Genomic DNA, 21,902 nt, shown 5'->3' on the forward strand with positions numbered 1-21,902 from the left:
CCAACAGCACACCTCACTACTGTTGTACTATTCTCATACATGTCCTGCACCAAATTAACATACTTCTCTGCCACTCCTGACTTCCTCATACAAAACCACAATTCCTCCCTTGACACTTTGTCATATGCCTTTTCTAGATCTACAAATACACAATGTAGCTCCTTCTGACCTTCTCTGTACTTCTCCATCAGCATCCTCAAGGCAAATACTGCATCTGTGGTACTCTTTCTAGGCATGAACCCATTTGTTGTTCACAAATCTCCACTTCCTGCCTCAACTTAGCTTCAACTACTCTTTCCCAAATCTTCATTGTGTGACTCATCAACTTTATCCCTCTGTAGTTGTTACAACTCTGTACATCACCCTTCTTATGAATTGGCACCAGAACACTTTTCCTCCACTCATCAGGCATCTTGTCAGTCTCTAAAATTCTGTTAAACAGATTACTGATTAATACTATTTTTAATTCTAATATACCATACCATAACCAGCAGATGTCGACAAAGAAATTACAGTTTTGTGACTGATCAAGGCAAACAAAACGGAACTCGAAGTGAATGACTACGAGAAATAATGGCCATGATGATACATAAACACACGGGAAATTATTTTACACAAGGTTTCGAGAAAAATATATAGTTTGATCAACTTGTGTTTGATTTAAGGAATGACAAGAGGTTCTTCCTGAAGACCCAGAGCAGACGCGAAATTAGGTTTCTTCTGTCCAATCTGCAGGCCTACACCAAACACCTGGAGAAATACCCTCACTCACTGATGGTCAGGTTTTTTGGTAAGAGCTTCTACTGCTACTGATGTACTCTAATTTACAGAATCATATTTGAACGTATGCTCCTCATATTTGAATTTAATCTGTCTTTGAAATTTCTTCAAAAGATATATAGACTAAGACAGAGATTAGATTAAACATTTCCCACAACAATGTTATTGATATAAACAATACCAACATTTTTTGTATGTATACTGTATATTATATAGATATGTTATTATATTTGATTGTAATGTATATAATATATTATTATTATTATTATTATTATTATTTCAATAATAATAATACATCTCATTCTGTACCTTTTCCCAGGTGTCCATAAGATTGTTATTCCAAATCAGTTAGAGGTATTGTCTTCACCTACATTAAAACCAGCACCTGTTTTTTTTGTTTTGTTTTTTTTTTTTTACTCTTGAATATCATTATTAAAATATATTTTTTCCACAGAAATACTTTATAGTGATGCAGAGCATCTTCTATCCTGATGAGAGGATCAACATCAGGTTTAGTATCTTTTTTTCTTCTTCTTCTGTTTTCTGTCATCACATAGAGTACCTACTGCAGTACATGTTAGTTCAAAAGGTATTACCCAGCAATTACCTCAAGCTGTTTGTCTTTTCCGTGGTTCTTATGGCTTTAGTGTGTGATGAGGGTATTTGACTTTTTTTGTTTGTCCATTTTGTCATTCATGCAACAGATATGACGTGAAAGGCTGTGAGGTTGGAAGGTGGACAAATCCTGACACTAAAGGGAAACAGATTATCAAAGTGCTGAAAGACAACAACTTTGAAGGGCAGCACATCATTTTAGGTATTTTAGGTGTTCTCACACCAACAGTTATCAACATTGATGTCTTGTATTGGAGTATCAAATATTTGTACAAGGTATGATACATCTGTGTGTTTCCCACAGGTCAGGAGAAACCCTGGTTTGTTGAACAAGTCAAACAGGACGCAACATTTCTTCGGGAGCTGAATGTTCTGGACTACAGCCTCCTGTTGGCTTGTCAGCCTCTGCACCAGGATGAACTTGAGGGAAAACACTCCCTGGCAGATATTGTTATTCGTGCAACAAAGTAAGTTTTATTTTTGTTTTATTTTGAATTTTTAACAAAAGTATCCTTTACTTGTCATTTAGTCTTTTACTTTGAAATTACCTTAATTACATTTGCTAAGGTAAATCCTGAGAAACTGTATGTCAATTCATACACATCGGTTTTGTCTTTTGACCAAGCCTTAATCTTCTGTTTTCCCTCTGACGACACATCAACAAACACACTCCTTTATCCTCTATACCTGGAGTGGGCAAACTTTTTGGGTCACGGACCAAAGTGAGGTTCAAAACTTAGTTAAACTTTCAAGTAATTTGGCACATTTTATGTCCGCCGCCATCTAGTGGTATCAACATAAATTTCAGTGTATTTGGTGTTATACATGAAACAGAAAAATAGACACCAGTCTTTACCATACTTTGAAGCACTTATTCTGCAAATAGGATTAGAAAGCCCAGTGGGCAGTATCTGGCCCTCAGACCATAGTTTGCCCACATCTGCTCCTAACTGAACCATATCTTCTTCAGCCAAGAGTCTGTGAAAGATTGAGTCTATCACTGGTTACTGAACCAACAACTGAGTATTTGTGTTTACATCTTATTATATATGTGCTGATTAAAACAATTGACGGGTTTTCTTACAGGTCTCTGGAGTTGGATGCCAGTCCTACAGAGTCTCATCCTCCCACTGTTCCATTACTAGGCAAGAGTCAAGTGGTCCCAAATTGTCCAGAAGGTGGATCAGGATCTACAGGAGCATGGGCAGGAGAAGGAGGTGAAGAAATCCCACTCCAGGAAATAGAGCTAACGCCAATGGAAACCAGGAGTGATTCTGTGCTGCAGGACTTCAAGGAACATCATCACAGGCTCCTACCAAACTGCAAAAACTCCATTCATGTCATCGATGGGCCAGACAAGCGGTACTTTGTGGGGATTATAGACATTTTTACTGTCTATAACTGGAAGAAAAAAATAGAAAATCTGTGGAAAAGCGTCCGATTCCCAGGCAGAGCCTTCTCTACGGTCAGACCAACTAAATACTGCAGTAGGTTCTGCCAGTGGATCCATGATCACAGTAAATGACAAAGGCATTCATCCTGATTAACGTATAGTTAACATTATAGTATAGTTGGCCACATTAACCTCGGTCTCCACTAGATTGTGCTGTTACGCAATTTTATGCCCCCTCCCTCCCTCCCTCCTTAAATGGGAAATTCCCCTTTTAGAAAAATAAATTCTGTTTAAATACATGCCCCACACAGTTGGTAAAAGTTAAAAATCAAAAAAGTGTAAATCAAACACAGAACCCTGTGGTAAACTGTCCCAGTTCAACAAATGCCATTATCAGTCTTTGTCCTGCAACTCTTTTTGGAAATTATTCCAAAAAAAATAACCAAAGACTTGGTTGACATTATAGGAGGAATATTTAAAAGATTGTTAAGCCATGAATACAAACACATACAGTCTGGTTTATTAGTGATGGTTCAATTTAGCTCACACCTGCAGTGTGCAGATGATGATTAAAAAGTTCCATAATTCTCATTAACAACAAATACTGCATTCATTAAAATGTAAAAAAAAAAGGTTGCACAGAATGAGTGTTTTGTTTTCTCATGTTTTTGTCATGACAGATCTCATGGAAGAAAAATAAAGAAAACCATATTATATTGTTTTACAGGAGGTAGTTCATTATCACTATCATCATCACCATCATCATCAACATGCAGCATTACACAGGACAAAGTGTTTGATTCCAGAAACCCTACTCCAGAATCCTCCTACAACCATTCTTGGCACCAAGTTCACAATACTTCTGGTCTTCACTGTCATTCGCACTAAGGTTATATAGAGCACCACCCTTTCCTAAGGTTTTTAGGTTTTTAATGGTGGTTTCATCAAAGGTTTGAGTGGGAGCCACACCTTCAACCGAGGACCCAGAGTGCACCCTTTTTTCCTCCCTCCTGTCCTGGCTCGACTTCCACAACTGGGATCCATTCTGCGTGCTTCCTTCGGGTTATCCAGACAAATTTGTCATGAGAATATTAGGCACAATAGGTTTTATGGTATCACAATTGGTTTCTAGTACTAATGTCCCTCAGTTCTATCTAGAATGTGCCAGTATCATTAGTGCAGGATTTAATTTGAGCAGGAATCTGGCACAACAGGATCTGATACCTCCGTGTCACAATGAAAAGAAAAGAAAACAGTCGCTGGAACAATTGTTTTTCTGTATTCCAGAATTTCACAGTTTACAAATTAAACACTGTATGGTTGTGACTATAAAATAGAAGTAACAAATAGCTCCTCTGCTCAGCCCTCTCTGTACACAGATGCTGATAACAAAAGTGGCTGATATCTTTTATTTCACCTATTATTTTGCAGTTTGTGAAATGTAAACAGTCTGGACATTTGTTGTACTGCCTTATAAATGCTTTTCAATTAGGACCTTATCTCGCCAGGACCTTGACAGGACGGTTCTGCTACTTTTTAAAAAGTTAAACCGGGACTTTTGGTTTAATGTGAATGTCTGTCCTTTCTTCTAGAATCACCCTCTGATTTTTCTTCATCCTGTAAAACAGATTGGAAAGCACTTTAATGATTCTGAGGAATAACATGGTGGTAGTTCAGACCTCCACATTACAGCCAATATGTGTTTCAGGTTTTTCAATCAAATGAAAACAAAATAAAAATGACATTTCCTTGAACATTATCCTATGATTTGGTGATGAACCATAAATGGATTTACAGACAAATATGTGTGTTTTTTTCACGTACAGTCTCAGCCGTGTCGGCCGTCTCCTCTCCCTCGGCTTGCTCACTTCCAGGCATGAAGGCCTCAAAGTCAGAGAGAGCGCTCTCTACTGTCTCCTCATCATAGTCTGTCTGGTACTCATCAGAGAGTTCTTCTGAACAACAAACAAAATAGAAATGAAAGCCTCAGATCCAAATAAAGTCACAGTGTAATTTAAGCCATATTCCAGTGTATACATTTAAATAGTCACTCCTGTGATGTTATCTTAAGGCCAAAAAAATATTTTTTTAAACTTGTAGCATCTAAAAAACGTGTTAGACATTACAAAGTATCTATGGATTTTACTAGATATTGTACTAAGGATAGATAGTAGTACTTAAAACTCACCGCCAAAGAGAGCGTTCTTCACAGGTTCTATTCTGGCCACAATCTCTGCCAGGTCAGTGAAGGAGGCATTAGGACAGGTGACCACCTGAAAGACAGACCCCACCCAATAGTGTTAGTTTCTAATGTCACGTTAACAGACACAAATTCACAAAGTCCCTCACATGTCCATGTCTGGTCTTATGGAACTCTTCCTGGTGTCTGTCCTTCATCATACTGTCAACCACCCGGCTGCGCTGCCACACATCAAACAGTGTCTTCCCGTGCTGGTAACCTACTTCCTGTGATCACATTCAGCAGGGACAGAGGGTTTAGAATACAGCCGTTGACATCAGACCGCAGCAGGTGACAGGAAGAAGAAAACTCACAGTGATCTCGTCAAACTTTCCAAACTCCAAGGTGCCATAACGGTCGATCGGGGGTCGAATGTATTCACAATAGTCGCAGCCTTTGACTTGTTCCAGCTGTCGGACGCAGCACACATAAGCTAAACGGGTCTGGATCTCTGCCATGTTGAGAACCTGGCAAAGAAATAGTAGATGTAGAACAGGCTGAAATTAATTTTATCTAATAATCACCGATAATTGCTTTTACCATAAATACACACACANCATATTGTTGTTGATGATTGTACCTTCACTTTTTCAGCCATTGGATTCAATCTTTTCCACAACAGCCACCATCCGTTCAGAGAATCGCCGTAGTTGGTAAGACTGGTTTCATCTCTGCTTCCAACATCGATTGCAATCACGACTTTGGCTCCCATGGAGCGAGCAACATCAGCTAGTGGGAACCATTGGAAACAGAAATTTTACTTTACTTCTAAACCATACATAGTCCTTGATGCTTTTAATGAGAAGTTTTATTTTAATAAAATGATGATTATGATGATTATTTTTAAATATTTTTATATTTTACTAATCTACCTGCTAAAAGATGGCCTGTGTATATATAAAAAACATACTGGTCATATTTTTCACAAACCTTGTATTACTAGGTATTTAATTTGTAAACAGTAAATAAAGAGAAAAAATAACTAAAAAGCTTTAAGATCCAGTAGAAAGGATGTACAGGGGGTCCTCGGTTTACGACACTCAATCTATAGAATTTCGAATTTTCGGCATCAAGTCTGGTTCCATTATTCCAACGTACATTGCTAAAATAAAGAGCGCAGCAGACAAATACATCATCATGTGGCACTAAATGCAGAAGACGACTTTGTTTATATTCACCTGTTTTATGCAATACCTTGTGCGACACTTGTTTTCTTTCATTTGTTTGTGTGTAATTTCTTGGGAAATATTTGCCCTTCATTATGGCTCCCAAGTGTAGGACAGACTCTTCTGTTGTTTTTATGTCCTAGACCATGATGTCACCACTGTGGTAGCGTAGGTGAGTGACATAGGCACTGATGTACAGTATGTGAGTTCCTACTTACAAAAAAAATGGAGTTCTGTCGCACCTTAGGAACGTAATTCTGATGTAAGTCAATGAACCCCTGTATAGAGTTTATCTCAGATAATGTTTTCTTTAACATGTTAATTAGCACCAGAACGCTGACTGCTTTCTTGATTTCTCACCAGGCAGATTATTGATGTATCCACCATCCATGAGCAGATGTCCGTCTTTAGGGTCACAGAGTGGAGGTAAATATCCCGACAGAGACATACTGGCTCTGACGTACCTCCATAAAGAACCTGAAGCACAGAAACCAGGTGTGTGGATTAAAGAGTGACAAATGTAAATCAGAGTACACTAACAGAAGATGAGGTCTTTTTGTCTTAGAAACTTGTTTCAGAATATATTATTATCTATTATTAATCTTATTAAAATTATGTAATGTATAAAATAATACATGGTTGGTGAGACAGACCATCAGTGTGGACTCTCATGGAGGAGGCAGTGATGTCTGTCGTGATGTTAAAGTACGGAAGCCACAAATCCTAAGACAAGAAATAAAGCAAACAGTTATTAACTCAGTGGGTTATTGGTTTGGAAAGACTTATATAATGCAGAATCAGAAATTTATTAAAAGTTATACAAAAAATAGTGTCTTTTTAAGAGACATTTATATTTAAATGAATAAAAAAATATGAAAAAATAGCTCAGAAAAACAGATTTAATATACTGTTGCTAATGATTAGCTGCAACTGACTCGATTTATTTGTACTATTCATTTCACAAAGTACATATTATATATATGCTTTTTATAATGGAAAACAGCTGCACAGTGATATAAATTGTTTTTGGCAATTGTGATGCCGTGTTTTAAAAAATAAATTAATAAAAAATAAAGAATAATTTCTTTTTCATTTCACACCTCTATCTGTTTGTCTTTGAAGACAGAACTGATGCTAGAGTTGAAGGAAGCCCCAGAGAACATGGAGGTCACTGGGTAGGTCAGATCCAGGATTTTCTTGAAGAATGACGTCATGTCCTGAAGACGGGGTGAAGGTAGAATGTGGTCAGTAATAAAATTGAAATCTCTAAATGTCACTAAATGTCACTTTGTCACAAAAAAAGGACTTGAAAGCCCAGCAAGGAACTTCTATGTTTAACAACTGAATTACTTTTAGTTATGTTAGCCTACTCCTGACTTTAATTATCAGAGAAGACGACACTTCTATCTGATCTGGCTCTCAGTACCATGGCCCATTCACGAGCTCGGACCCTCATGCGACTGTAGCTCTTCTCTTCTGCATACAGAGCTCCTATAAAAGAGCCGATGGATGTCCCTCCAACCAGGTCAATTGGGATTCCTGCCTCATTCAGAGCCCGTATGATGCCAACCTGAGAGCAGCCCCTGGAACCAGGACCACAAAAAATAAATGAATACATTCTGTCACTCGTTTTTCTACATCCTCATTTAAACGTGTCTATACGTCTCACCAGTTCAGTAAATATTCAGGACCTGTTCAGACCTGTTAAGAAGCAACAAAACCCTCATTGATACACTATCACACTGTCTTTACATTAGGAGTTAACTGTAGATATATAGACTGTATGACATACCTTCATAAACAACCTGACGCACAGAATAATAATCATAATTATTATAATATAATTAATAATAATAATATAATTATATTATTATTATATTAAAGGAGAGTGAAGAAAGTCAAACACTGTGATGTTATAAACATGTTATAAATATGAAGTTATTATCGCTAAACTACATTGTTTATGCAAATATTTTACCAAAGTTATAAAAGTTCAATTTACACTCTGACTTACTTTGGATTTTTTTATGGGTTATTTTTACGTTGGGTAATTTTATATTCTATATGTGATTATTAGGTCTGTTGCTCACTATAGCTGCGCTCACATGAACCAGAAAAAAAGTGGATTGAACTTTTGAAAAACACAGCCCCCAGGCAGTCATTGTCCAATCACACATCCTAGCAACCAATATAATGTAAACAAGATCCTTCAAGCTGGATCTCTGACAAGCACAAAGATGAAGTGATGTGCCTTTCTGTGAACACTTAGATGCAGCACTGTGAAAAGTGTTTGCACAACAAATGTTAGAGCACTTTTTCTCGCATGGTGGTACATTTAAAATAAAAGTGTGCTATATAGACTACTGTTGAATTGATTATTGGATTTATGTAACAGTGTGATTATTTGCGGTAGATTGCAAGAAGTCGTGTAATTAATCACAGTTAAAAATTTGAATACTATTCTTTCTTTTAGTATTAGGCACATTAAAAAACAGGAAAGTGAACTCCTTGTCATAGTGACACAGCTCACCACTGCTCACAACCAAATGTGACCTCTGCTTTTAACCCATCACCAAAGTGAACAGTGGGCAGCTTTAAGAGGAGCAATGAGTGGGGCAGCTGGACTGGGATGGACTCGAACCTGAAGACTTCCGGATACAAGTCCGCTTCCTTAACCACTAAGCCACCACTGAGATATTATGTGGCTCCTCTGGGAATCTAACCGCTGACTCTCAGCTCTTTGCTGGCAAGGCAGGTGTGCTAACTGTTACACTATGAAACATGGGGACAATGTATAATATTTAACAAACAACATATATTATTTGTGACATCATAGCTATATTTTGGATATTTGTCTAGATGCTACAGCATCATATGGAACTGTGACGTGTTTTATCTGCTAAAAGCTAATAGGAAAACAGTACATACCTTGTCACAGCTCCAAAGAAAAGCAGAGCAGAGAGAGAATAAAATAATCATGATTTATATATAAATGACATCTGGATTTTCTTTAATTGCACAACATTTGTTTTCCCCCACAAGACTGAATCTACTCTCTATAGTAAATTAAATGTGTTTGGAGAAAATTAAAAAAATTCTAAACCTGGCTCCTCCTCCACCAAGTACAAGGGCGATGCTGTTTCCTGTTAGGATCCTGGCCAAGCGTGAGAAGTCAGAGTGACGATCTGGACTTTTTTCAAACACTCGCTGGTACAATTCTCTCTGAAAGTAACAAACAGACAAAGACAGACAAACAGATTGTTAGATTTACTATCCAAAATATTATAGGTGGATGCATTTATCGTAAAGTGATTTTTCAGATTGGTGATGCAAGATATATTCTTAATAAAAGCAAATGTAGTTTATACTCCTAGCCCTGGAAGCCATCATAGTGGTAAGTGGCTCAAGATGTTTATCAAACAAGCACTTTGCTCTGGTTAAACAGGATCAGCAGCCTGGCTGCCCCAGAGAATAACTATATTTGCAGATCAAGATATATTTGTTCAGTAAAAAGAGTCCTGTGCAATTCAGCTTCATACCAGTTTCGGTAAACTTCGCCTGGAGAAAACTCTGCGTGGACAGGACAGGTGGTGGTGTCTTGAGATCCAGCTCCTCATGTTGAGCCACTCAGCAGTGCCTTTGGGTGTAGGACCATCCTCTCTGTGCAGCAGCACCAGCTGCTTCTGAGCACGAACTGCACTTCCCTCCAGCATTTTCTCCAACTACAGGTACAGAAAATATTCAGGTAAAGAAATCTAAACCAGAGCTCATCAGTGTGATCTGATCATCTGGCTTTTTGACAGACCTCCCCAACGGTGGGCTCCTGCTCACCCAGACCCACAATGATGATGCAGTCGGCCTGGCGAATGCAGCGCTGCGTCCAAGGCGTGAGGCTAGAGTCTGACTGATAGAGAACGATTCGGTGGATGTCCTCCTGCTGTCCAAGCCAACTGGACAGTCGGTACTCATGGACACTTCACAGGAGACACAGACATGACATTTGATGTAAATATCTAAACAAATGATAATATGAAATATATTCTTCAAACTGACAACACAGATGACACACACATTAGCAGCTAATACCATTAGATAATGTCTAGGTTAAATACACTCAAGTCTCAAGTGGAACACAGTAGGATTTTCATAAATCACAGCAGGAAGTTGTCCAGACATTTTTGATAGTAGTGACAACTGATGAATCAAAATGAGTTGTGTGATTTTTTTTCCATGAAATAAATAATGAAATATCACTAGCAATCCATTAGTATAATATGTATTTATAGATTATTTTAACATGTAGTGTAATATATTTTATGTCATGTCATTACTTGGGTCTTTGTTTACTGTCAAAACACATGTCTAAATGTTTACCTGTCCAGAGCAGCAGAGCCCAGACGCTGCTTGATGATGTCACTGGTCAGCAGCTGAGTGGGACCTGCAGAAATTAAAAAGAAACTGTTGAATGAAAACAATAAAACTTTGATGAATGAAGTTTGAAGTTTCATGTATGTCTGTGTGTTAATACCAATGCCACAGAGTGCATGGTGCAGCTCCAGAGTGAAGGAGGTCAGAGGAACCTCCTCAGAGACAGGCAGGATGGCCACGGTGGACAGGTTGGAGGCTGGATTCCCAGAATCCCACTTGCTAGAGGGAGTGTTTAGAGCTAGACTGCGAGCTGCAGGTAAGTGCAAATGTATTATTGGATATTTGAGACATTGCTGTATTAACTGGGAACACGTTTGCTTTATTATTGTGTAGATAAAGTAGACAACATCAGTCCCACTGAAGGACAACTTCAAAGATAAACACAATATTTGTGTGTACCAGCCAGAGGTGTGTTGATCTGTTGCATGTTGCCCAGGATCTTCTGTCCCAGCAGGTGGATGAGCCTGGTGACCACCTGGGGATACCTCCTCTTGATGGAGTTCAGAGCTCCTTCAGGTAACTTGGCCAGTTCAGAATCTCTGACAGCGTGGACGGTGGTGGCTCGGTTCATGTGTGTCACAGCCTCCACCTACAACAGACAAAACACAAAACAATGTGCATGGGAGAGTGTAATAGTTAGGGTGTTATACTAACTACGTTATTGTCAAAAATTTCCAACAACAATGAGGCATTGTTCATTCAGATGTTTCACTTAATTCACTATACTTTGTGCTTTTGTTTTGTTTCACAACAAAGATTAAAACGATTTAAACACAGGTAAGCTAAGCACCACAGTAAACACAGAAGCAACTAATAAGATATTTGGATAAATAAAAGCATCATTTATCAAGCAACTGTTTGACTGTAGAAAAAATGTTCCCAAATGTTATTCAGTGTTTCTTTTATTTTTTTGGAAAAAATAAATGGTTGAAAGAGTTTTAACAACTTCAAAAGAAGACTTTTTATAAACCTCTTATTTCATGCTACACCCTTTCTAGTGACTCACCACACCGATCAAGTCACCGCGACCGTACTCTCCAGCCAGCTCCTTCTTCCCATCATCCTTTGCAATGACAGAACGCAGTCGACCACTGAGAACAATGAAGGTGCTGTCGGACTTGTCTCCTTGTCTAAATACAATACGAGCAATAATACCATTTCAAAAATGCACCTCCTCATAATATACTGTATGATTGAAAAATAACAGTTTATTAAAGTCAGGGTGTTGACCTGTAGACAGCACGTCCAGCCTCAACTGCCATCCAGTCCAGAGCAAAGTCAATCTGACGGACAAACGGTGACACTCTTTTCACCACAGTGTGGGCCACGTTTAACACCACTCTGGGCTCCTCCCGCATGATCCTGTTGAAAATGGCAGACATGTTTTCACGTTTCTGTTTCTGTGAAACCAACATATCAGTAATGTTTTGAGAGTAGGCCGGTCGTACTCATAGAAGTGAGCCTTGGAGATGGAGAGAAAGGTACAGTCTCTGAGAGCACGGACAGTGAAGATAAGTGGCTCCCCTGTCAGCACTGCCAGGTGACCCACCATCTCACCTGGGTGGGTAACGAAGAGCAGTGTCTCCTCCTCGCGGTCAATTATACGCTGGTAAACGTGCAGCGAACCAGAAATGACGAATTCAATATTAACATCCTGGAAACAGAATAGAAAACTAAATATATATATATATTTTGAGGTCAATAGTCATTCTTACTCATATGTCACCATTGTGGTCTAAAAAGGCAACATCCTATTGGCTACACACTCCATGGTCAGCCTGACCTGCTGACCATATTGTATGTTTCCAAAAATGTGACAACATCATCTACAAGATATGCCAGGCAATAAGGTCACACACAGTCCCTGACCTGGTCGCCCTGGTGAGCCACCACAGTACCAGCTTTGACCTGACGAAGGTTCACCCTCCCCTCCAGCAGACTATGATCCTGGCGATGTAAAAAAAAAAAAAAAGTTCAAGACAGAAAAAAACATCATAAAAAGTCATAAAATAATGACATTGTTTCCATGTCTCTTCAGTCTACAACCTGTTACTGTACCTGTATCTGAATGACCTGCAGCAGATCCTTTTTAGCAGCGTGGAAAATGGCACTGACTTTGTTATATTGGACGTTTCCTCCTCCAGCATCACTGTACTGATAAACAGAAGGTGGATTCTGCTGCATGGTGACAGTCTTCTTTAGGATAGACTGCATGACAAAGAGACACACATAACAACAACACTTGTCAGCATTTTCAAGGCAAATCTTTATTGCCCCTCCTCCATCTCAATGATATATACTGTAAAAGTGTCATAAACTGATGTGGAGTAGATTTATAAGATCCTGCATCTCTGACCTTCACCGGGCTGTGAGGGGCCGACTCTTCTTTGGCAGCTGCATTACATTCATACATTTTGTTAAGGGCAGCTGACACTTCACCTGATGAACCACAATAAAAATGACAGGATTTAGTTTCAAATGCCACGTTACTTAGCACTATGCTAATCTGTATGACATCACATAATTTAATTGAGGGTTTTATTTCATATAGGTTTTGTATAGGGTGTTATCCACTGTAGGAAAATACACTTTTGGCAACAAACGTGCATCCATTATCTACCTCTTAGATACAGCTTATTCCTTTGCAGGGTTGCAGGGGAGTGGGCTGGACAGTTTGCCAGTTAATTGCATGGCCACATTTAAAGACAACTATTGACACTACATCTACAGTCACTTTAGAGCAGGGGTGTCCACACTTTTTTGTCTTGTGATCTACTTTTCAAATGACTAGGTTAAAGTGATCTACCTACACTGAAAACTCTGAATAGATATTTACTCATATAAACGGAATATCTTATTATATACATTATATGTTAATCAGCAGGGCTAAAGTAAGGCCCTGTTGATTAGCATCTTAAAGTAGAATTACATTTATAATTTTACTGCTTATTTTTTTTAATGTAATTGCTCTTGATCTACCAGCACTCCCTTTGAGATCCTCTTGTAGATCGCAATCTTCTTATTGGGCACCCGTGCTTTAGAGTGTGAAATCAATATAATCTTCTAATTCAAATCAAACATTTGCCTGTTTAGGTAAGAGAAACTCTGGTTTAATACATAGACTGAAGTTAATATCCAAGAAAAACACACATGGACATGGACAGTACCTGTAAGAACCAGTGGGGTGGAGAGGGAACGAGATTTTCTGTATTTCAATGAAGACGTGTCAGGGAAGCTGGACTTTTCTGCAACAGTAGGCATAATAAAAAAAACACGAGGAAACGTTAACATAAAACCCTCTGATGGTCCCAGACAAAAAAAACAAAAACAAAAACAAAGTCAATTTTTCAGATAATTTGGTTATAAAATACCAAACAAATGTCTTCTATTTTGGATGTTCACAGATTTATACAAAGATATAATAACTCTTCTATTGGTGAGAAAAAATATAAAAATAATCTAATTTAGCAGTGGCTTAACGTAAACGGAATAATGGTGAAGGAAATGTTCATTTGTACATCACAAGCATGTGGGAAAATAATTATGATGATTATGAGGATAACAATGACAATGTATCAACAAAGACTGCTTTTTCTTAACATCTGTACATATTATTTTTACTTATTTTTTTTAATCATGTGTTAGTGTAGAGAAAAAATAGTCAGGTAGAGCTTTATAGTCAGAGTAAAAAAAATGCTGTAGCTTCAGACCTGCACTTTCAGGTCCCTGATCCTCAGAGTGCGAAGGCTGTCTGCGAAGACTGCGATGTGAAGAAGTCTCACCAAGAACGTGTGCCACTGACACCAGAGAGATGGCCTGGCTCTCCTGTGGGAAAGAACATAGAGGTAGAGTCTGTATAGTAAGTGGAATCCTTCTGAGATCTGAGGGTTGAACATACAATTTAAATGTATTCAAAATTTGAGGAAGTACAAAAAAAGCAAGGTTACAGGGTTGAAGAGTTCTGTGGTCAGGCCTAGGTAGTTGTGTAGGGCAAGAAAGGTCACTCTTTGGAGGCGCACCATGATTATCTGTCCATGATTACAGAACATTTACAGATTATTAACTTGTTTTGTTTCTTTAAATGTTTTTTTATGTGTGTGTATATATGTATACTGTACCTGAATGACTCGAACCAGAGTCTCAGGATATTTCTCAAAGACTGACTGAAAGGCTGCAGCTGGAAGACGCAGGACCGTGGAGGGAGCTGCAGCTCGAGCAGACACTGTCTTGTACGGAGCTGGATAACCCTACATTTACACCGTGCAGTGTGTGGAGACATTAGGACAGGAGATAGTATGAAAACTCATGACATTAGTTATACTACATGATGTTCTGTGTGGAATGAGCAATTCAATTATTCAGAACCAAAACATGGTCTGTAGAATATCTGGAAAATGGAAATGTATATTGAATAAGCAATGCAACATTTACTCATTTTGCAACAATGACTATTTTTTTTGTTTCTCTGTTTGCTGTCCTAATCCAGAAGCAGTACTTTTTACTATACATGGAACTGAAAGAGGTATATCTGTGGAGAACCTAAATGTGATTTCTTTGCTCATGTTTTATTGTGGTTTTAGATAACTAATGCTATTTTAGCTTTGAGCTTTTCTTAACATTAAGCTTTTTTGTTGTAGGTTTGCATTTTTAAACCTTTTAATTATAAACATGTAGAATGATACTATATGATTATAAAGATGAAATGAATGCTCAATCGTACGGTGATGATGTCCAGGATACTGAGTAGACTGTGAACACTGTCCCCTGTTAAAACTTCCTTCACCACTGCCTCTGTTCCATCCTACAGGAAGACAAAACAATTAAGAAAAGACAACCACTGTGCAGAAAACATCTGAAAGTGAAATTGTTTTATAATCAAACGGAGGTTTTGAACTTGTGCTCTCACACTTTCATGGATGCAGAGCTCCAGGCGGCCATCTTGGACTACATAAATGCTGTCATCTGTGTCCCCGGGGCGGAACAGTGGCTCCCCCTGGTGCAGCTGTATTAGCACCATATGACGACACAGCTCCAAGAAGAGAGGCTTCTCAAAGTGTCCCAGAACCCTTGTATGTGACACAAGAAAAACATTTCATCAATTTATTTTATCAGGGTTCAAAACCACCTCCAAATTATTCAGTGGGAATTCATGGTGTAAGTTTTGATTCTAGAAGTTCTGTTGTACACCTTTATGACATACCTGACATTTTTCAACATGTAGAGCACCTCAGAAGGCAGATGTGAGTTCTGCACATCAAACTCTGTCAGATCAGCTTCCAGCAGACAGGGAGGGGGCTCTTTGTGTTGCAGGGTGGGAGGCTCCCTACGAATACGGAGAATCCTGACACAAAACACAACGGTGTTGGTGACTTCTGTGTCTATGTACAAAACTCTAATTTTCATCTCCCAGTTCTTTTCTCTGACTTACTTGCGAGCAATAGACAAAACTTTGGTCCTTTTCTTTGTTCTCTGACGAGAGGCCGTGTTGGAATTTGTAGGAGGGGGCGATGATAATGTCTGAACCTGTAACAGACACACATCTGAACTTATCATGTTCATTCTGCTATTGAAAGGATTGATTGGAAACAGTATGAGTGATGGTTTACATCGCATTTGTTTAAAACAGGTCTTTAAAATGTGTCTTTACAGACCAGACCAGATGGTTGGGATGTGTAAGAAAAACTGACCTTTCTCATGATTTTTCGGCCATAAAACAGCACCTTGTCTCGCTTCCTGAAACGATAATGAGGAACTCCCACCTCTTTTTCTGAAATACAACAAACAAGTTATTTAAAGACAGCATATATAATTTTCTATTTACTATGCACATCTATGACCATCCATGATGACATCAATGTAATGTATAATATATCTAGTTAAAACTCTTCTTAAATTCAAACTTCAGTCAGTTCTACCTTTATTTAGTTTGAATCTATAAACTGGGGATGGTTACATTTAATATTCTGGATCGGTATTGGTTCGACACTTGCAAACAACTGTAGCCCATCCAATCAGATACCTAAACCCAAATGCTATTGTCTCGGCAACAACAGACTGTAGCATGCTGGAGGAGAAAATAAGGTATCGGATTGTATAAACGTATGTATGTACAGGTAATTCCCTTATTAATTCTCTTTTAATTCAAAATGACTAAACTTTTCCGATTAATGAAATTTTTTGCTAACTTTGATTTGTTTTTGCTAATGATTTTTAAGGCTAAATAAAATTTTCCTACACTTTTCTATTGTCCAGTACATAAAAAGTTATCTTAAAATGTGCCATAATCTTTGTACACGTCGGTTTTGTGTCTTTGTTCAAGTTTTTTCTTTGATCTTGAAGAGTTTTTGTGCAGAACACTGACTTGACAATTTATAGTGTCTGTAGAGAAGAAACACCACGACTCCTAGGAATGACATCATCATCAATGATCCAATCAGCACAGCTGTCCACTGGAAGACAAACAGTAACAACAACAAGTTACTCACCAGTTGTGCTACTTGTGTTTTGGGCTAAAACAGAAAGAAACTGAATAAAACATGTGATTACTGAAATACAAGAGTAACAAGTCTTATTGTTTTATGCTAAATTTACCATATTAACTTCAGTCCTTTCTTGTACAAGTTGCTGCATCCTGGCTCTGATCTCACTGCCGATTGGACCCAGATTCTGAAAGGTCACGTACAGACAGAAAGAGACAAAAAGACTGAAGAAAAGATGTGAACTGGTGATGACCAACATCAGTAAAACCTGGTTCTTATTATCAGCGCATAACAAGAACTGCACACATTTTTTGTGATCTAACCATTTAAGCAGGTGTATATAAGTATCTATTTGGAGGTTGGTGGGTTCTGTCTCAAAGAAAATAATTACATTTTAAGAACTAAAAAAAAGTGAAGTCCTTGTCATTTTTACACAGCACACCACTGCACACAACCAAATGTGACATCTGCTTTTAACCCATCACCAAAGTGAACAGTGGGCAGCTTTAAGCGCACAAGAAGCAGTGTGTGCCATGCTCAGAGAACCTGTGGTAACCTGGCAGCTAATGGACTTGAACCTGAAGCCTTCCAGACTCAAGTCCGCTTCCTTAACCACTAAGCCACCACTGCCCCGAAAGTATGGCGGGCTGGATGGGTGTGCAGACTTAATAAAAACAATTGAAAACTTTTAGCGCTCTAGTGAATTGTGTTGAAGGACATACGTACCGAGTAAATACTGCAGCTCTCATCTTCACTTTTTTTCGCCATAGTAGTTTTATAAATACAATACCAGGTCCACACAGAATACTTTTATAGAATCTGACAAAATGAGAAGAAATGGATAGATTATCTGGAATGACATTATGAATCAGTCAAATTACACTTTGTTTATCTGGAGCATTTACAAAGACTATAGGAAGAACTGAATTGTGGATTTTTATACAACAAATGTGTTTACTAACTACCTTAACCTATTGTTTTTTGCCAATCTGTGGGCTAAAGGACACAGCAGCTGATAAAGTGGTCACATACTGAGTGTTTGTAATCAGACACTCCACCCCCTTCTTCCTCCCTTCCTACTATTCTTCCTCACGCACTTTGCCCTGCTTTACCTCTAAAACAATACTGTTTCAGAATTGTAAGTTAAGTTTTAAATCAGAAGTTAACCAAAAAATATTTTAAATATTTGCAATAATTTAGTACACAATTTACAAGCTCTATAGGGATTTCTTTAAACAATATGAATTAGAGCCTAGAAGACAATTTCTGTGTTGAGCTAAAAGTTAGACAAGAAAATAAAATCAATAGAAAATAATAACTAGATATAAAGTCATAAATAGTAGAATAAGTAGAATAAGGTGAGACATAATATAAACAGTAAGAAGTTAGCCAAAAAAGCTATAATTGAGTATAATAGTGAGACACAAATGTTTGCCCACAAATTGAAATTACAATAAAATAAAGTAAAAATAAAGTAAAAACAATGAAAACCAGATAGCCAAGATGTTTGCTTAGTTTGCCCCCCAAAAAAGAAAGTTATACAACTGCCACAACACACTACTAAAAGTAGGCCAAAAAGTTTAAATGTTCGCGAAACACTGCCAAGATCATTTAAAATTATCAACACACACACACACAAACTCAGAAGTTAACCAAATTGCACAAAAAAGGACAGTAAGATATCTATATTTGAAATGGCTAAATCTCAGGAATTTTTAAAATAAATAAAATCGCATAATTTAATCTACATATACCCTCTAAGATTAAATATTTTTAATATCTAAAACGGCGAACAAATCCACGGTTTGGAATTTACTTGAATGCAACATTAGCAGTCAGGATTATTTATTATTCATACATGAGCACAAAGGGCCAATCTTGATTGGATTTAAACGCTAACATTCCATTTCTATCGTTTCCATAGTCTGGTTGGCTTGGGCTACCTTTTATTTTGGTACGTTTTTGACTCCGCCTCTCTAAGGCTAGAATCCGCTACACAACAGAAGTTACACAAAGAATAAAACAAAACAATTGGAGTTTGAATTTACACAGACATTACTAAATTCAAACAAAAACAAATATCTTGTTTGATTTATAGAAAAACTGCAATAAAAGCAACATTTTCTCACCTACCTTTCTCCTATCTATCAAAGCTGTTTCTGTAAACACGTACATGCCTTACAAAAGTGTTATGTGCAAGGTCAACCGTTTCTGGTTACACCTTCAAAGTAAAAGACCAAATAGCGGCGTATTTAAGCTTTAGGTCTCCGTTTAGGATTTATACTGAAGGTTCAACCTTCTATGCTTCTACACTTCCGACCAAATCCACGCACTCAAAGTGGACTAGTATCCTGAGGTTTCATTGGTTAAAAGGTGCTGTTTGTCGGCCAATTGCTTCTCCTTTTGTTGGGCAACTAAAGCACATTGGAGAGCTAGCGACAGACCTCAAGGTGATTTCATTTTAGATTTATTTTACAATTGAAGACTGTGAGTTTGTTTCAAAATTGTATCGTTAATGGTTCTTTTTAATATTTAAATAACATGAGATTGAATGTCTCAGCATACAATCGGTCAATAATATTATATCCTAAACACCTAGCTAGCGACGATGTATAATGTATTTGATTTGATTTGGGATTTTTGTTCAACGCGGATGAGATTCTGCTGGTTGTTCTACTTGAATATGTTATTCTCGATGTCTTACACCTATGTTTTCCTAGTGTTTCCTGATAATAGAAGTGTCTGATTGTGTGGTTTGTAAAAAATGTAGCACTTTAAATTTGGTGCAAGAAAATTGCTCAGCTGAAATGTTTAAAGATAAAGGTTGAAAAATATATGGTAACTTGAGTTCAATTTCTGCAACCAAAAGTTATTAAATAATGTTTTGGTCTATCGCACACGTTTTAGATACGACTCATATTTGCACTTCATAGAGTCTTGATTATGAGGCAACTTGATTTAATAGACCTCAACCTGATAAGTAATGTAAATGTTTATTTTTGTATTGCAATATAATATGCTGTATAACCTCACACTTTCCAATTTCGTCTGCAACAAACATTTCCTTTGGTCTATTTATTTGTTTTCTTCATTTGCTTAATCCTTATTAAACCTATTTAACCAAAAGTTTTATCTTGGCTTGGACAGAGAAGTCAACACTGCAGCACCATGGGGATGTTATCCACTCTGGTGAGGGGTCTGGTTCGAGGAGCAGACAGGATGTCCGAGTTCACCAGCAAACGTGGTTCTAGGACTCACAACAAAGGACGTGGAGCGAGGCCCACTGGGATTAAACTCTCCAGCAATAAGTTTGTTGCCATTAAAGCCATGATACCAGAGTTTGTGGTGCCCCCCCTGGAGGGTTTCCAACTCAAACCCTATGTCTCGTACCGCATCCCCAAAGGAACAGAGCCTCCACTGACTGCACAGAGTCTGTTCAACGAGGTGGTTGCTCCTCGCATTAGGGAAGACTTTAAGAACGGCACCTTTAGTAAAGAAAACCTGGAAAAATATGGATTTGAACCCACTCAGGAAGGAAAACTCTTCAAGCTCTATCCTAAAAACTATATTCGTTAAAGGTATACGGACTTTTTAACAAGATTAAAAAAAAATGCAGGTTCCTAAAAATATGTACCTTTGCCAGACCCTGTGGTCAAAACCTATTGCAATGTAAAATGATCAGACTTTAATTACAGTTCTAATTATTTCAATATGTGTACTTTCACAATAAATACTGGTATGTAGGTAACTAACTGTTGTGTTGTGGTGTGAAATGAAACATTTCCTCAGCCAACTTTGTTAAAAGGTTTTTAAAGAAACTTAGATTTTATCTACTGGTAAAAAGCTGTGCATATTTATTTGCATAGAGAGGAGAGACCCTGTTAGATTCATGTTGTTCCAAACCAACAATGGATCACAAAAAAAAAAAACCAAAACATTTTCAGGTTTTGTTTTTCCCAAGATTTGTGTTCATTATTAAAAAAAACAGATTAGACCTCAATGTGTGTTCAACATATTTATTTCGTAATTGAAAAATTGCACAATCTGTTTTTCATACGTTTTAGGTTTTGTATAACAATGCAATACTGTAAAAACTTACCATTTACATTTTCTAAACAGTTTCTAAATGAAACTCACTTTAAAAAAAAGCTATTACAGTTGGTATGAGCACTAGTATGGCTGTTACCAATTTGCATTGACTGGTTGAACTGCAGGATGTTTATACACTGTTTAAATAGAAGTTTTTAAGATATGCAGGTAAATACTGTTGCTTTTTGGACAATCTGTGATAAGAGCCTAATGACTAGCGTTTATCATTCCCTTTACATAGGTAAACATATGCTTTGGTTTGAGTCATTGCTCCATATTTACTCATCTCATCTCCTGCTCAGTCTTGTCTGAAGTCCAGTCCCAGCGCCACACGTGCAGCATGTGGTCGTAGAAGGAGCACGTTGCTAGCAAGCTGGACATGGAGGGGGTGCCAGATTGTGGGTTAAAGGAGCCACTTACAGGTGCATGAACAGAAGCAGGTGGAGCAGCGATGCTCTCGGGTATATATCTACCAGTATCGTCCTCTAGTGAGGTGTCAAAACTAGCAGTGGGAGACTCGTACTGAATCCGTAAGTGACCTCTGCCCTCTATTGTCACCTCCTGTGGCTCTGTAGCAGGAGGTGAGCAGGGAACAGGTTCATCTAGAGAGATGCGGGACCAATCGGCTCCATAAGCCAGAGAGTTGTGGAGAATGTAGGATGTCACGACAGGACATGGTTCTCCGCTGCCCTCTGGACAGAGAAACAAATGGT

The 21,902-nt window shown here is 38.0% G+C and overlaps 4 protein-coding genes across 11 annotated transcripts in view; 2 read left to right on the forward strand and 2 right to left on the reverse strand.

The window, feature by feature from the left end:
• The window catches only part of LOC103397566 (phosphatidylinositol 4-phosphate 5-kinase-like protein 1), a 7,600-nt gene extending 3,704 nt beyond the window's left edge, over window positions 1-3,896 (forward strand). For both annotated transcript variants that reach the window (XM_017043124.2, XM_008335872.3), the window contains exons 5-10: window positions 666-790; window positions 1,100-1,134; window positions 1,235-1,290; window positions 1,485-1,597; window positions 1,700-1,862; window positions 2,482-3,896. In XM_017043124.2, the coding sequence (XP_016898613.1) occupies window positions 666-790; window positions 1,100-1,134; window positions 1,235-1,290; window positions 1,485-1,597; window positions 1,700-1,862; window positions 2,482-2,920 (931 nt within the window). In that variant the 3' untranslated portion in view covers window positions 2,921-3,896. The remainder of the gene's footprint in view (window positions 1-665; window positions 791-1,099; window positions 1,135-1,234; window positions 1,291-1,484; window positions 1,598-1,699; window positions 1,863-2,481) is intronic.
• Window positions 3,897-4,183: 287 nt separating this feature from the next.
• Window positions 4,184-19,326, reverse strand: pnpla7b (patatin-like phospholipase domain containing 7b). 3 transcript variants are annotated; one of them, XM_017043120.2, is made up of 35 exons: window positions 19,234-19,326; window positions 17,827-17,919; window positions 17,213-17,287; window positions 16,983-17,070; window positions 16,309-16,388; window positions 16,050-16,144; window positions 15,822-15,962; window positions 15,528-15,687; window positions 15,342-15,422; window positions 14,740-14,868; window positions 14,569-14,649; window positions 14,332-14,446; window positions 13,789-13,866; window positions 12,978-13,060; window positions 12,680-12,829; window positions 12,491-12,568; window positions 12,070-12,275; window positions 11,852-11,983; window positions 11,628-11,751; window positions 11,021-11,210; window positions 10,722-10,871; window positions 10,568-10,631; window positions 9,999-10,167; window positions 9,733-9,915; window positions 9,297-9,415; window positions 7,620-7,776; window positions 7,294-7,410; window positions 6,847-6,916; window positions 6,554-6,670; window positions 5,608-5,756; window positions 5,342-5,494; window positions 5,138-5,254; window positions 4,977-5,061; window positions 4,613-4,740; window positions 4,184-4,405 (listed from the first exon to the last, which is right to left on the reverse strand). In XM_017043120.2, exons 2-35 carry the CDS (start codon window positions 17,866-17,868, stop codon window positions 4,352-4,354), a joined length of 3,960 nt encoding a protein of 1,319 aa, XP_016898609.1. In that variant the 5' UTR covers window positions 17,869-17,919; window positions 19,234-19,326; the 3' UTR covers window positions 4,184-4,351. The 3 variants fall into 3 exon arrangements, with proteins under 3 accessions (XP_016898609.1, XP_008334093.1, XP_016898608.1); XM_008335871.3 differs by having other exon boundaries at window positions 4,613-4,743; XM_017043119.2 differs by having other exon boundaries at window positions 4,613-4,743; window positions 19,230-19,312.
• A 91-nt stretch (window positions 19,327-19,417) lies between these two features.
• On the forward strand, window positions 19,418-20,852 carry mrpl41 (mitochondrial ribosomal protein L41). 2 transcript variants are annotated; one of them, XM_008335873.3, is made up of 2 exons: window positions 19,418-19,550; window positions 20,248-20,852. In XM_008335873.3, the coding sequence occupies exon 2, from the start codon at window positions 20,269-20,271 to the stop codon at window positions 20,674-20,676; it is 408 nt and encodes a 135-aa protein (XP_008334095.1). In that variant the 5' UTR covers window positions 19,418-19,550; window positions 20,248-20,268; the 3' UTR covers window positions 20,677-20,852. The 2 variants fall into 2 exon arrangements, with proteins under 2 accessions (XP_008334095.1, XP_008334096.1); XM_008335874.3 differs by having other exon boundaries at window positions 19,497-19,587.
• Window positions 20,853-21,102: 250 nt separating this feature from the next.
• The window catches only part of dph7 (diphthamide biosynthesis 7), a 3,537-nt gene continuing 2,737 nt past the window's right edge, over window positions 21,103-21,902 (reverse strand). For all 4 annotated transcript variants that reach the window (XM_025053144.1, XM_008335875.3, XM_017043121.2 and 1 more), the window contains exon 10: window positions 21,103-21,881. In XM_025053144.1, coding sequence (XP_024908912.1) covers window positions 21,472-21,881 — 410 coding nt within the window. In that variant the 3' untranslated portion in view covers window positions 21,103-21,471. The remainder of the gene's footprint in view (window positions 21,882-21,902) is intronic.

This window comes from Cynoglossus semilaevis, chromosome Z (assembly GCF_000523025.1).
Source record: "Cynoglossus semilaevis isolate Cse_v1.0 chromosome Z, Cse_v1.0, whole genome shotgun sequence".
In the NCBI taxonomy this organism is placed as follows: domain Eukaryota; kingdom Metazoa; phylum Chordata; class Actinopteri; order Pleuronectiformes; family Cynoglossidae; genus Cynoglossus; species Cynoglossus semilaevis.

What these genes read in the sequence shown, in the direction of transcription:
- pnpla7b (XM_008335871.3), bottom strand. Translation starts at nt 17,868, where the DNA reads ATGGCGAAAAAAAGTGAAGATGAGAGCTGCAGTATTTACTCG. An exon ending in GTATCCTGGACATCATCACC is followed by an intron (nt 14,869 to 15,341) that starts GTACGATTGAGC and finishes GTGTAAATGTAG; the next exon opens with GGTTATCCAGCTCCGTACAA. An exon ending in CCCCTCACAGCCCGGTGAAG is followed by an intron (nt 12,830 to 12,977) that starts GTCAGAGATGCA and finishes TTTGTCATGCAG; the next exon opens with TCTATCCTAAAGAAGACTGT.
- mrpl41 (XM_008335873.3), top strand. Translation starts at nt 20,269, where the DNA reads ATGGGGATGTTATCCACTCTGGTGAGGGGTCTGGTTCGAGGAGCAGAC.